This window comes from Oenanthe melanoleuca, chromosome 5, assembly GCF_029582105.1.
Source record: "Oenanthe melanoleuca isolate GR-GAL-2019-014 chromosome 5, OMel1.0, whole genome shotgun sequence".
Taxonomy (NCBI): domain Eukaryota; kingdom Metazoa; phylum Chordata; class Aves; order Passeriformes; family Muscicapidae; genus Oenanthe; species Oenanthe melanoleuca.
In genome coordinates this window covers 24,467,524-24,482,096 of record NC_079339.1, presented here as the reverse complement: position 1 = coordinate 24,482,096, position 14,573 = coordinate 24,467,524, and the positions used below count along the sequence as shown (strand labels likewise).

The window sequence follows — 14,573 nt, the reverse complement described above, 5'->3', positions numbered from 1 at the left end:
TGTGGCAGTCGCCCTTGTGCTCCGGTGTGGTCACTGGCACGGAGCACCATTAGCATCATTAGCGTCTCGCTAACCCAAATGAGTCAGCCTTGCAGCCCTGTCTACAGTGCCCACCGCCGGTGCTGCTGCAAGAGGTTTTGTGCTCAATGCAGGCATCCCGAAATAATTAATTTCCTGCTCTTGGGACACAGTAATTTTTTTTTTTTTTTTTTTTTTTTTAGTCAAACCTCTTGGGATCATACTTGGAGGCTGCCTCAGTGGCAGGACCCCTGCTACCACAGCAGGGAAAATGTTAAGTAATCACTTCCTATTCATAAGCAACACTTCATTGTTCTCCTCAGTCTCATAAAGGTTAGCTCTGGTCTATTTGCAGTGCCCTTGCCTTGCAGGATGGTGCTGTTTGGGGCCACGGAAATGCAAAGGCTGCCTGTCCATGTATTTTTCCACTCAGTGCTTCTACACTTGCAGATTCACGGTCAAATTCCTCAGTTCAACACATACACACCCCCTCTGTAAACTGTTTGTAAACAGTCCTAAAACCCCTGGGCAAAGTGCTCTTATCCCTCTGTCATTGTCCTTAGGAAAGCTGGGAGTGTTGGTGATTTGCTTGGACATTTTTTATAATGAAATATTCCATCACTTAAAATAACAACATCAAATCTGAGATGGCATTTCATGGTATGTCTTCGGAAAGAGGTGGTGAGCAGCATCTATGTATCAAACAGCAGTTGGCATTGTGGTTTGAGGGACCATTCTGGTGTCCAGTATTTCAGTTCTTGCTCTTTCTTTCTGTACCTCTGATCCAGCTTGCGTATCCTCACAGGATTTCTTGAGAGTCCTTAGGACATATTTCCTGCCTCCTGGCTGCCACAAGCACCGTGGGAAGATATTATTTTTCCATACCTCTCATGACTTTCTATGGCCTGATGTTGACATCTGTTAGGAAAAGGGAATTCCTTTGATCTGTTAGTGGTAAGGTATTGAAGAAACATTGAAAATTGATAGGAGAAAACATGAATATCTGTTTGCTTTCTTCATTGGCTTTATGAATCTTTGTCAGAAGCAGCATGGGTGTCTCCCACTCCATTTACAAACCAGATCTTTTGGACCTTGCTGCGGACCATGCAAGCAGTAAAGCGGGAGCTTACCTTGCTTGTTTTGTTGTATTTGGACATCTAAATATATTCAGGAGAAATAAAAATGGAAACAAGATGGTCTCCTTCTTCTGTTCTGCACTGCCTGAGATGCTCTGCTGGGTAGTCTCTCTTGTGTTTAACCTGGAAAATATTTTTCCTGGATAAATACTCAAAGCCTTCAGTGTGGAGCCAGATAAGGCTCAGTGCAGTTCTCTGACACAGGAGCAGGGAGCTCAGGAAGCAGTTGTCCTCTTGGCAAACCAGTGACTTTGTTTGGATATCCACACTGGCAGGATTGTGCCTAAACGCTCCAGTTTGGTGATTTTCTCTCACTGGTAATAATTTAAATTACCTCAGCAGTAGTGTTTTTTTACAAAATCTGTCACAGATTTCCTGCAAATCTGAAGGACTTGATGTCTCTTCTGCTTGTGCCAAGCAATATAGAAGTAATATAATTCCTACAAACTACAATTTCCTACAAACAAAGCTAGGAGGATTGATTGGCATCTCTAGTGTCTCCCCCCACTTAAAAAAACTACTTATGAAAGGATGAGCCCCTTTATAAGAGGATGAAGCCTACCCTTTAGAGTAGGGGTTTTTAAAGGCTTTTACTCTTATCAGAAGGGTGTGCTACGTTCTGCTGCAAGGTTTTATGCTGTTCACCCTGTCTTTACAGTTGCTTTAGTTTTATTCAGTATATTCAATAACAGTAGCACAGTTTTTAAATATGCAAAATTAATAAATTCCCACGGCTGCAGCTGAGACATGTATTATTCATGTTAGTGTGAAGGGAAAGTAGGGTGTGTGATTTTATAACTTGGGAGTGTTTTTAAGGGGTCCTGAAGCAGTGAGTCATTGTTAACTTCTGTCTGTCTTTGAAGTGTCTGCTCTCAGTCTGGTGATAACTATTCCAGAGATGACTCAGGGGGGTAAGCCACACCATAGTTTAATATTTGACTAAGATTAAAAGAGGTCTTAGACATGCATGCCTTGTAACAAATGCAGTGCAGGAGCCTCCATCACCTGCCTTCTTTCTGATTGCTCTTGAGACCACAGCAGCTTTGGCAGCTGGATGCTCACTCTCCAGGAGGAAGTGACTCCAACAGGCAGAAAAATAAGGAAGACTTGATTGAGGTTCCCCTTTGCCCCGCTGTGCAGCCCAGCTCCATGGCATCACCATCTGCAATGACTTCCTCACAGCAGCTTGTCCCACCGGCTGCTGCAGACCAATCCATTCTGCTGTGTTTTACCTGGGAACCGCTCCATGTGTAATTAGCCCTTGGCAGACAGGTTTGCTTGCTTGTTTTGTTGTATTTGCCTCAGGTTAAACCTCCTGGTGTGGTTTAGGGGTGAGACCTGGATGCAAGTGACGGCACAAAGATGTGGCAAAGGAAGGAGACAGGAAGGGACCTCATCAGGCTATGACTAACCCCTGGTCCTGTGGAACAAAGCAGGAGAAAGGATGACAGGCTGCTGAGTCCTCCTGGGAGCCGTTCCCATTGCAAGGAGGTAGCTATGGGGAAGGGAGTCACAGTGAGGGTATATTGTTTCTTTGGGGATGTTCTTGTCTACAGTTTCATGGCACTAGTTTTTATTTTAATGTTGCTGCTCAAGGTAAACCCTTAAGGGCAGAAGCAGTGGGAAAGGTAGAAGTGGAAAGAGTGTCTAGACTGTTACACCAAGAAGGTATTTGCATTTTTGTGCTGTCTACGCTAGGCTTTTACAGGGAGATGAGTATGGAAATGTGAAGCAAAGAACCTTCAGTTTGTAGGAACTATAATGAACTTGTATTTCCCACTGAAGTTCTCACAGACAACTTGATCTGTTCTTCAAAGCATCTGTGAATAAAACAGGATTGAGTATAGGGTTCCCTATAGACTCTCCTCCATTACTTCCTACAGCAAATGCATCTCCAGAAATCTTCTCTCAACACCTTCAGACCAGCTGCCAGTGCCTCCTGGGAAAGTCTGCTCTCCACTCAGCTTGTAGATGGTGATTTCTCTGCAGGTGTGAGCAGTACAGTCCCTGCAAATGGAATGGTACCCTTTCAAGGGGGCTGGGTCATAATAAAATTCTTGGTGCAAGAACTATACAGTCTCTGCAAGCCTAAAATGTTGAAAGCAGGCTGGAAAACATGGAAGATCCTCTTCAACTATTCAGCCAATGCTTTTCTTTTCTCCAACTCCACCATTTGAAGACTTGCTGAAACTTCTGTGCTACATGAAAACACTGATTATTCTATCAGTACGAAAGGCCTCTTCCTCTAGGAAAACAGCAGAGTACTGAGGGAGAGCAACAAACAAGAGGGATAGCAACAAATAACATGGCAGGTTTTCAAAGATCTCCAAACAAATACTTGGACATCTCATTCATGTTGTCAGCTTCACCTAAGTATTCAAGGGGAAGGGGGTTTTCATCCTCAGTGGAGATGCTTACTCAACCTGCTGCCTCCAGGATGTCTGTGGATGGACACAGACAAGGAAAATTGGTGTGCCAAAGGAGTAGGTACAACTATTTCCCATTTACCCTTCAGAACTGCTGATGAGACATTAGCCTTTATGCTTCACTTGATTGTCAGTAGCAGAGGCCAGAGGAAGGACAGATGGACAGGCCAGCTCACCTGACCTCTTCATTGCTGAGACCTCTCTATTCTCTGAGATAATGCCAAATAGTGCAATTTTGGGTTGATCAGTCAAATCAGGAAATGTTTCCCTCTGCCACTTGTCATTATTCTTTCCAGTGCCCTTCCAGTGCGTTATGAAAGGTGAGCCTGTAAGGAGAAAGGAGTAAGGCTGATCACTGATACCTGGCTGAAGAACACAAGGCTTCTCAGCCTGTGCTGATGGGAAGGTGGTTGTATATCTCAGGTAAAGCTGGGGACTATATGAGCTGCATATCCCTGTCTGCTTCCCTATTCTCCAGAAGCTGAGGGTGAGAGATAATGCATTTTCCCTCTACTTGCTAGAACTCTGGGGCAATGGTGCAGCCTTTTTTGTTTCCATGCTCCCATGGAGACACTGAAAAATAAGGTGGATGATGGACATCAGGATGCTGGGTGTACTGGGGTTGCTCACTTAGGACTCTGGATTTTTTAAATCTCCAGTCCTGGCTACGTTGTCTTATTGCACAACATTTTTTTCCATGCCTATTCCCATTCTCAGGAAGGAGCAGAACCTCTTTACCTTGTGGTGCCACTGTAGTATTGATACAGTCACCCCTAATGGCTTCTCTGGTTTAATTTGTGTTAACTATCATGTTTGCAACCATAGGGAAAGTGATTATTCTCTAAAGCAGGTGGAGAGTAGCTTCTGCTGTCTTGAATGGAAATATTCCTCTCTAGGCTGGGACTCAAGGGAAAGGGGCCAACCTGCTTCTGTGGAAACATGAGCTGGGGCCCTGCTGAATTATTAAGCACCACCTTAGGTCACAGGTGTGGGATGGAGATTACTGGCTTCAAGAACAGGGGAGTGTAACTGGATCTGACTCATGCCCTTGGATGCTCTGCTGCCTGGATCAATGTCAAAGCTGTTTGGTACTATGATGCCTATGCTCAGTTTGGTGGCCTTCTCTGGCAATATAGATAGTCACAAAAGTCCAACTCCAAAGTACTGAATCCTCTCCTCCTTTCAGAGGCACCTCACTTTTAGGGTGGGCCTGGAGGATCAACCCCAGGTTGTACACATGGAAACTGAGGCACAATGTTTCTTTCAGTCTAACAATTTGAATGTGTCGGCCTTGTTTAAACTCCCTTTATTCACCAAGATAAATGATATGCAGATTTGCAGAGGACATAATCACAAGCAGCTGCAGCAGGAGGTCCATTGCTACTTCCATGTGCACAGCTCTTGTGAAAAAACAGGTTGTCTGATTAGATGACTGAGTTGTCCAAGTATGTGTGCTCACTCCAGAAATTTTGTTCCAGGTTGTATGCCTGAGGCTATAGGGAGAAATAACTAGGTTGAAAATAAAATTCCATCTCCTAGCCATGCCTGAGATCTCTGAGATTCTGTCCAAACAAAATGATGAATTTCTGTCCCTTTGGCCACATGAATCTGCTGTAATGCAAACAAAGAACAGGATGGGGTGTGGCACTGCGAAGGAAGTCTTGAAGCTGCTTCTTTTTTGGTGGCAGCTGGCATTTACCAGCACTGGCAGGTGGCTGGTGCACCCGTAGGAGATGCTGCCTCATTCCAGATGACAATATCCCCTACCTCGAATGAGGCACTGAGTCCTGTGCCTGCAGGAACTTCTACCACACCCTCAAGGACTGATCTTGCACTGGTTTTGCTCCTTCTTCTTGCTTTAATCATCGATTAAAACAGTTTATTACTGGAGGAGGCTTACTTTATCAGTAGACATTTGTTCCTATATTGCCACCTTCGTATTACGACAAATTCATGACTAAGCTGAAATAAGCCAAAGCAGTATGATGAACATCCTGTAATCTGCCTCATTTTGGCTTACAGCTTTCCTGAGAGGGCCTCTGACATCATCCTCTGAACATCTTGTTCAGCTGTAGGATGGCACTGATGGAGCAGCACTGAGGCTTGTGCCCCTTGCTTCTTTATTGATAGAGTACAGGCTGTGGGGTGAGTCTGTTACTCAGAGAACAGGCCTGTGGACCTTTACAGATGTGGCATCTCAGCTCATGTGAGATTACAACTCAACATTGGTACAAGCTATTTGAAGAGTCACTAGAGTAGGCTGTGTTTCCTCTTTCCTCATTTTCACAGCTCTCCTGAGACTTCTGGATCCTCTGCTTCATAAATTCAACCATGCTGGCAGAATATTAACAGGACAAACTCCACCTTTCATGTAGAGATTACCTGAAGTGCTCAAGAGCACCAGAGTTAGCACAGGGGATGGAAGAAAGGGGCTTCCCTCCCAGTCCTTCAGCTGCTGCAGATATTTGGAGTGACTCAGTGATAATAAGCAGCTTCGCCTTTAAGTGTGGTCCTCTTTCTCTGCTCTCAATGCCAGGCTCTCTGGACATCCTTGGGACCAAAGAAGTGCAGTTTCCCCTCTCTTTTCCCCTTTCAAATATGTCGGTCCTCGAACACCAAAATAGAGTGCTCCTATTTGGAGACAGGAATTTATCACCTGAATGTTTGTCCTTTGGTCCAGATTTACCTTGTGAATATCTGCCCATTTTCGGCCATGCTAACCTTTGAAAAGTCAATAGTTGTAAAGGCATTATAAGTTGTTCAATGGGTTTTACAAGGTGTCCACTAGTTAAGAATCTCTGAAGAATCTGCACTCACTAAGTGTGCTACGAGCCTCTCAACACATTTTTCTGTGTAACTTTGATCTAAATAAGGAAGTTTTAGGAGCGGGATTTGAGGGAGGATACAGCCCAAACAGTGAGGAAAAATGGGTAAAGCTGCTAACATTAACTAGCTAGCAGTTGTCTTCTGAACAGAAGTTTTAGGCTGTCAGAAAAACAGAGGAGATATCAGTTTCAGGTATACCTACCCATCTGAAAAGGATTTTCTTTTGCTCGCATTAAGAATGAAAAGAAGGTCTGTAATGGCCCTGCTTTTTTTTTCTACCACTCTGTGTACAAGATTTTGCTGGCTGGCTGTACCACCATCCCTCTGGGGACAGAACTGTGCCAGAGGGACAGGGCAAGCTTTTCAGAGACCAGCCCCTCTGCAGACTGCCTCATGCTGCCTGGCAGAACCTTTCAGTGGGAGAAGGGTTGGTTGCTTTTCCTTTGACTTATCTAGCTCTTGGTCTCCAAACTGGAACTACCTTGGCTCCTGACAGCAGAGGCTTACTTGCTTTTTCCACATGAGTCATGAGACTGGAGGTGTTTGATCTGCTTCAGGATGGAGAGTTTTGGTTTGTCCATGTGGTGGGGCAGCTCCCTGGGCAGGCTGCTGGAGGGCTCTGAATAAAGCTCAATTAAGAGGTGTGAGAGTGTCTGGAGGGACACAGGTGTTCCAGTGTCCTGGCACCCTGTAATCACAGCCAGCTGACTTCTGTTCCTCTGAACAGAACAGCAGTGTGCACTTCTCACACATATCCTTTTAAATGGTACAGGGCAATAATGCTGCAGACCTTTACCCAGGTGGGAAGGAACTGCAAACCAAGCATTGATAATATATTGTCTGATAGCCATTTATGATGCCTCATCAGGTAAGCCTGCTTACTGTGAATACTTTTCTGTGGGAAGGAGATGGTTCTATATTCCTAGTGAGGTCTTCCCCTGCAGTGCTATCACATCAAATACTGTATTTTTTGCCTAACATGAGCACAGATTTCTTTTATCCCAGAATTTTCTTGCTCAAATGATTTCAAATTCATAGGATTTCTACAGAAATTTTTGAGAGAGCTGGGGTTAACTTAGAGAATAGAGAACAAAAAATGGAACTGCTGAGCCCAACTTTGGGTTGCAGTGTCATTTCCTGATCTACTGCTATAAAATAATGGATGAGCTGCCTGATTCCAGACCACTTCTTATTGGTGCTGGGTCCAGTGCTTTAGCTGGGAAATGCCAAATATCCCATCTCAAAGGGAGCTAAACCCTGTAGCTGCAGGCAGTTTATGGAGTAGGAATTTCAGCAGGATTCAATGCATTATGCATGGATCAGCCCTCTGGAATTGCACATGCATGTAAGTTATGCCTGTAGGAAAACAGTAATTTAAAACCTCCTTCTTCCCCACCTCTTGGAGCTGACTTGTGTTAAATATTAACAAACATGGTTCATCAATTCCCTGGTTCACTTGGCTTCTTTTAACAACAGATGTTATTACAACAACTCTGCCTGCCTCCCTGCTCCTGTCTGCACATCTGATGGTGAAACCCAAGAGTCTGCGGCTGTAACTCTGCCTGCAGAGCCTGGCTGCTTCCCCAGCCCTGTGGCCACCCCTAACTCTCTACCTAGGATCACCAATGCCTCCCACCTCTGGTGCCTGTAACTAGCTTGTGCTGGGAGACACTGGCTGCAGAGAGGCTTTGGTTAAAGGAGACAGAGAAAAGGTGTGAGGGAGCCCAGAGGAAGGTGAGTTCCTGCTGTCAGAGGAGGAGGTGGTGAGCATGGCCAGCAACTCCAGCGCACTGCCCCGGGTGACTTTCCAGACGCCAGAGAAACCTGGGGAGGAATCATCACACAGGAAACTGGGCAAGTTGACCATAAAGTACAACCGCAAAGACCTACAGCGCTGGCTGGACCTGGAGGAATGGATCAACACCCAGCTGCAGGAGCTGTACCAGTGCCGGGTGAGTAGCTGGGGCAAATCAGCCACTTGCTTGTCAGGTGAATGGATCCAGAGGCCCTGTGTGCTGCACAGAGCTTTGCTTGCTCTGCCTCACTGGAAATAGTTCTTGTCTTTGACTTCCAGCAGGTCTCTCCATGCCCCCTCTGCAGCACTGGTGTGTTGGCAGGCAGGTAAGCTTGCACTGATGCAATCCAACAGGCTTTGAACTGCCTACTGTTGCATCCACTGAACGGGTCTAGCTATTGCTCAGCATGAGTAGCACAACCTAGAGGGATGTATAAACCCAGGATGATTCTTGTTGATGAACTCCATGTGGTGAATGGCTTTGCAGTGAGCAGTATCCAAGCTAGCTGGGTTAGAGTGATCAGTGTATCCCTGTTCCTTTTTGGCACAACAGTGAGGCTCTACCTGCTGTTTGAATGAGACACTTCAGAATGTGCTGTATTTGTAACAGCAGAGTCTGGACACACTACTGGCAACAGGGAAGAATGGGAAAAAAGTTTTGCTCAAATGTAGAGAAGGCATAAGCCTTCATCTTCACCAATTCCCAGATATGTCTCCCTTGCCTGAGTTTCCCTTTGCACCAGGAACAGTCACTCCAAAATTATTCCTGCCTGCCTGAGAGCGGTTCCAGTAGGAAAGCTCCAGGAGTGCCTACAGCACCTGAATGGTATAGGTCTGTTGTATTTTTGCTGGGTTAGTGACATTCAAGTTCCAGCACTGCCTGGGTTTAATATTGAAATTTTAACCCTGCACTATCACTTCTATTCATATACTGTCCTTAGATGCATGACACTTATGCTCGGTGCTTTCAGAAGCAATAGTGCTCTTTTGTGTTTGAGATAATCCTTTCGAGTGCAGTACAGTAAAAGATTAAAGGCTTTTCCCCATTGTACATCATGATCTTAAACACATTTAAATAGCTTGATTAAGGGTTTTGCTTTTCCCTCTAGGGCAGTGGGTGATACAGTAAGAGAACACAGCTTTCTTGACTCACAGGGAATCTCCATCTTCAGCAGTTGACACAGATGGGTTTAACAAATTGTGTAAAAATGCTTATTTATGTCCTGGATGAGGACAGACTAAATGAACTGCCAGGCCCTTGCTGTCCTGTATTCTGTATTTGCACCCCAGTGCAATGTTAAGCACACTTTTGGGATACAAGAAATAAGAGCTGATGACTGCTTAGAGTCTTCCGCTCTGAGCATCAGCAGTTTCAAATTGCAATCAACAGTGAAGTAGACATATTAGAACAGGCCAGGAATGGTGGGTTTTGTGCTACTTTCCAATGATGGTATAGAGAAAATTTTGTCTGCTCAGGCTGATTTTCTGGGCCCTGAGAGCTATAGAATGATGTCACTTCCACAGCTGAAGACCCTAAGTCTACTTCTAAGTCTGTTCTTATTATTGCTGTTGATTTTTATTATTATAATCATTATTATAATAATTTTCTGTGTGATTGTTTCTTATTTGATATTTGTGGGGATGTGCCAGATTCTCATGCTATGTTGGGAGAGGAAAATAGTTCATTTCTGTTTTAATTTAAACCTTACGCAAGGAACAGGCAGAAAACAAATATGGAGAAAAACGTCCTTCCTTCTGCTGCAAATGCATCTCCTCTGAAAATGAGTATATTACTGCTTCTGTTTGGTTAATTAACTTTTTTAGATTTCCCAAATATAGCTTGCTTAGTAAAAATTACTAATCTCTTCAAGTTAGTTGTGAATTTCTAGTTATTTTCTATTGCTTATTAAAATTATACTAATAAATTCTCAGCTGTATCTTAGGCCTCTTGATAATGCATTATGAAACATACAGTGCTCATGGGAGCAGAAATTATCAGCAGACCCAGTCAGATAGGCAAAATTCAGTGTGTCTAGCATGCTAGCAAAGTGCTAGCATGGTAGTCCTGGTGAGTGAAGGCTGTTCAAAAGAGTGGCAGTGACAATAGTGCTTCCCCACCATGCCTGCATTGGCATTTAAGGGACTGTCCTGGAGTTGGTAGCTCAGTTCAGAGAGTCCTTTTCCTGACTGTTGAGGTTTGCTAGAGAAAAGCAAGGAGAATGGCTGCTGCTTTGATTAACAGAACATCTTGCCCTTTGGAGAATTACTGCAGTTTTAGAGAGTTAAAATTTTGGCACTTTTTTCCTGAGAGAGACATGAAGCACTAGGTATGACCAGTAACATGACCCAAGACGGGGTTCTCCATGTGCTACTCTTACTTGCTGAAGAATGCAGAGATAGACCTTTACACTTGTAAAGGTGTCAGAAAAACAAGTCAGTTGACGTTATCACTTCTGTTTTCCAGAGAATTAAGAGCTGTTTACTGTCATCAGAGTAGCTGCCCAAAGGGATTTCTTTTTCCCTACTGCAAAACCCAGCAGGCACAAGTGAGAAACCCAGCCATGCCCTTACAGGAACAGTTTGCCAGTGGATTGCCCTTGCTAGTATCACTTCAGCACAAGAGATTTCTCTGCTTCCTGATGTATTCAGGCCAGCACAAGAGATTTGCTACAAGGAACTACATAACATAATGCTGTGCCAGGTCAGAGACTGTCAATAGGATTGCTTCAAATACATACATGTGCCACAGTAAATTACTTGTAATCACAGAGATGTCCAGCAGGTCATCCTGCTCTGCTCTGTGCATTGTGACAAGACTATTTACTTGCCCTGCTTCTTTGGGTTTCCTTGTATCCATCAACTTCCATTACAATTGTCTCTTTGTTATCTCTTACTTTGCTTCACCTGCCCTTGGCAGTGCAACGTTCCAGGGTGCCTTCCAGAGATTCAAATGCCAGCAAGGTTAGTCTAACATCACCTCCTGATACAGGGAATGCTGTGATGCTTACTGCCATAAGGCCTTTTTGCAACAAAACTAAGATTCTGTGATTTTCAAGATGATTCCTTGCATATGGAAGCCAGAACAGCATCCACACTAGGACTAAAAACCACAGGGACTTCCTACCTTATCTTGCCCTCCCAGCCTACTTAGCTTCTTAACCAGAGACAAAGTCAGACTGGATCAATACCTGTTTTCTAAAAAGTCACATGAAAACTATTTTAAGAAGAAATACTGTGTGGGTCACAGTGCAATATATTTAACTCTGGTTTATTATTTATTCCTAAGTCAGCTGTGTATCAAAGCTAAACAAAGGCTTTCTACTTCCATTCTGGTTTGGTATCAGTGACTGCTCAGGAAAAGTTTCTTTTTTTCTTGTAAGTATTGCCATAAATGCCACAGCCTGGCAGTCAGGTACTTCACTGTTCACCCAGTATCCTTATTCAACTGATTGCTATGCCAAAATATCACTAGTGTTGTGAAAGATTCATTTTGCAAATACACTGGAAAAACACAGGCTGCTTTCCTTGCAGAGATTTGTGAAGCTAAAAAGTATCTGTGATTGAGTCTACAAAATGTTTCCAACTAACACCCCCTTGTAGTACAACATTATTACTCCAGTCACCAAAACTTGGGGTCTCTCTTAAAGGAGACTATTATACTCCTCTCTTGACTATTAGAGAAAGCAGGCAAAATATTGTTAGGTCTTTCAACAACATAAGTATTTTTCTCTCCATTACTGCAAAAAAACCGTAGTATAAATACAAAGTAGGTGATTGCAATTAGCATTATAAGAACCTCCCTGTTTTGAGAGGATTTATATCTTGACCTTAAATTTGCAGCATAGTTTTATTGTAACTCAGCTGCTTAGTTCTTTAAAGATGGCCTCTAGAATTCTTAAAAGGTTAATTAACTCTGGTGGTTTTTTTCCTTTTTAGCTAAGGGAAGAAACAGAGGCAGCAGCTCCTGAACCACAAATTGATCTTGAGGATCTCCTGGAGGTCCCTAATGAAGAACAGAAATTAAAATTGCAGGTCAGATAGAGGGACTTGGTGACTTTTAAGTTTGTGAAGTTTTCTTCATAAAGACTAGTGGCATGTGGGGCAGATAATAGATGTTTGTAGTGTTTCATGATGCTTTCTTGTACCTTCCTTTTTGTAGGGAGGGGAGAATTAGATCAACGCATAAAATACTAAAATGATGACTCCTTGTTTTTTTAGGAAATCCTCCATGAGTGCTCCAGCCCCACAGAGGTGAGTGAAGCACCATATGCATTTACATGCATACATGTCATACTATTCTGTTACAGTGTCTTTGCTCCTGCTTGGCTGAGTAGCCAAGACACTACATTGCTGCAGATTTCTTTAATCATAATGGGAGGTGTTTGCCAATTTATTCTGTGATTGTAAAATTACATATAAATACACATGGATTAACTGAAGGCAGAGCACTGGAGCAAATAAGGAATTATGCTTTACAATCAGAGGAAGTTCTTTCCATGTTTTGGGCATCCTAAGCTGATTAGTCTGAGTTGCTATTTGATCCTTAGCGTAGCAAAGCTATAGACAGTGATGTAACTCACACAGCATTTTTTACACTATTAAAAAAAGCATTCTAAGCCTAAAACACTTTAGGGTTATGATTAACAAGAATGTAGAATGATCTTAAGGTTGGATGGGGCAGATAATTGCTGAGCAGTGGCCATGTAGGTTAGTTTTACACATGTATTTCTTTCCCCCATGTAACTTCACAAGTTTTGACTTTGAACTAGACAGTTAAATCCCACAATGTCCAGATGATTGACTGCAATACTGTGTGCATTCACCACACAGAGATTGCCTTTGCTGCACTGCATACCTGTGCAAAATGTGGTCCCCATCACTCTTCAGCTACATGCGCTGCAGGTGAGCATTCTGCTTGCACATCATCCATCAGACTCCACATGTTGTTGAGCCAATGTGGCTGTGCAGTGATGAACTTACAAAAAATGAGATGAATGCATGAAATTCAATCACTGAATCACAATTAATATCACTGAAATTAAACTGGGCTTAGCAATCATCACAGATACTCTCCTAGCATGGGTTTCAGCAAAGCTGGCAATATGGAATAGTTTTCAGAGTGTCTGAATGTCAGATCTGAGGCAAGAACCCCACATTGCCAGAACGATTACTGAAGACAGTTTGCTCTCCTAAGTCATAAACCATGAATACATGCTGAATACAGATACTGCTGCCCCATTGACAAAAACACTACTTTCACCCTGGGGATCTTGAATCCAATCCCCTTGAAAGATCACAGCAATTTAACTGCAGAAAGCAGACAAGCAACTGAAAGGACTGACTGAAAAGGAATGTATGATCCTAGGTATTTACTTAAAGAGCATACTGTGGCAACCTCTGATCACCCAAGTGAGTACTCTGGGCTTCCACATAGCACAAATGGTAACAAGCTGCCATACTTCCAGTGGCCTTGCCTAATTACAAGAACATGTAGCTATGTCTTTGGGTAAGAAAGGCTGCACACTTCTTTATAGTGATGTTACTAGCCATGCAAAGGGTAAAGTTTGCACCAGTCACATTGCCTTCTGCTTGGAATAACCAGATAGGCCAGTTTAGTTCATAGTCCTTGGCTGTGTCAGCAAAGTAGTCAGGGTTTGTCTCCATTAACTGCTCATCTATCTGCTCTGCCTGTCCTCAACCCCTGCTCAACGTTATCATTAGTCCTACATGTTTTGCTCCACCTCTTCTCTACCAGCCACTTCCTTGTAGAACTGGCACAGCTCCAGGATGGTTTGCAATTCACAACATGGAGCTTTACTGGTTCAACGAGAGGGGCAGCTCGCTTTGCCCTAGATTGGGAGGGCAGTAGAAGTGGGCAGGAGGTTATGGTGGCAACAGGAAGCAGTGTAACCTAAAAGAGAACAACAGCATCCTGAGGTCATCTCACAGTGGGAAAAATAGGTATCTGGGATGAAGAGGGTCAGGCTAGCTCCTGAGAAGAAAGTAAACATGGCTGTTCCAAAGGGAGACAGGGGAAGTAGAGGAGCTTTTAGACCCTTCTCTTCCATCACAAGGTCTCCTTTCCTAAGCTGAAAGACAGGTCTGCTCTATATATGTAAAAATTTTGGTTTCTGCTCAATGCAAGGGTGAATGGGGGAATGATGGAAACACCATAGTACTCTTGGGGCTGGTGAGCACTGGAATTAATATGACATCCTTCTTCAACCAATTCTTATTGTAGGACTTCATTACAGAACTGCTTAGTCGATTGAGAGGTCTCCGAAAAGTCACCAACCCTCAGAAGAAATGACCTCATGGCTCACATGGAATACCCAGCTTTGGTTACAAGGAAATGTGCATCTTCCTCACAAA

At 43.6% G+C, this 14,573-nt stretch overlaps 1 protein-coding gene across 2 annotated transcripts; it reads left to right on the top strand.

Annotated features, from left to right (window-relative positions):
* Positions 1-7,675: 7,675 nt before the first annotated feature.
* On the top strand, positions 7,676-14,533 carry PPP1R14D (protein phosphatase 1 regulatory inhibitor subunit 14D). Of its 2 annotated transcripts, none has more exons than XM_056492281.1 (5): positions 7,676-7,751; positions 7,883-8,358; positions 12,138-12,233; positions 12,420-12,452; positions 14,456-14,514. In XM_056492281.1, the coding sequence occupies exons 2-5, from the start codon at positions 8,176-8,178 to the stop codon at positions 14,471-14,473; spliced, it is 330 nt and encodes a 109-aa protein (XP_056348256.1). In that variant the 5' UTR covers positions 7,676-7,751; positions 7,883-8,175; the 3' UTR covers positions 14,474-14,514. The 2 variants fall into 2 exon arrangements, with proteins under 2 accessions (XP_056348256.1, XP_056348255.1); XM_056492280.1 differs by having other exon boundaries at positions 7,683-7,751; positions 14,443-14,533.
* The last annotated feature ends 40 nt before the right edge of the window (positions 14,534-14,573 follow it).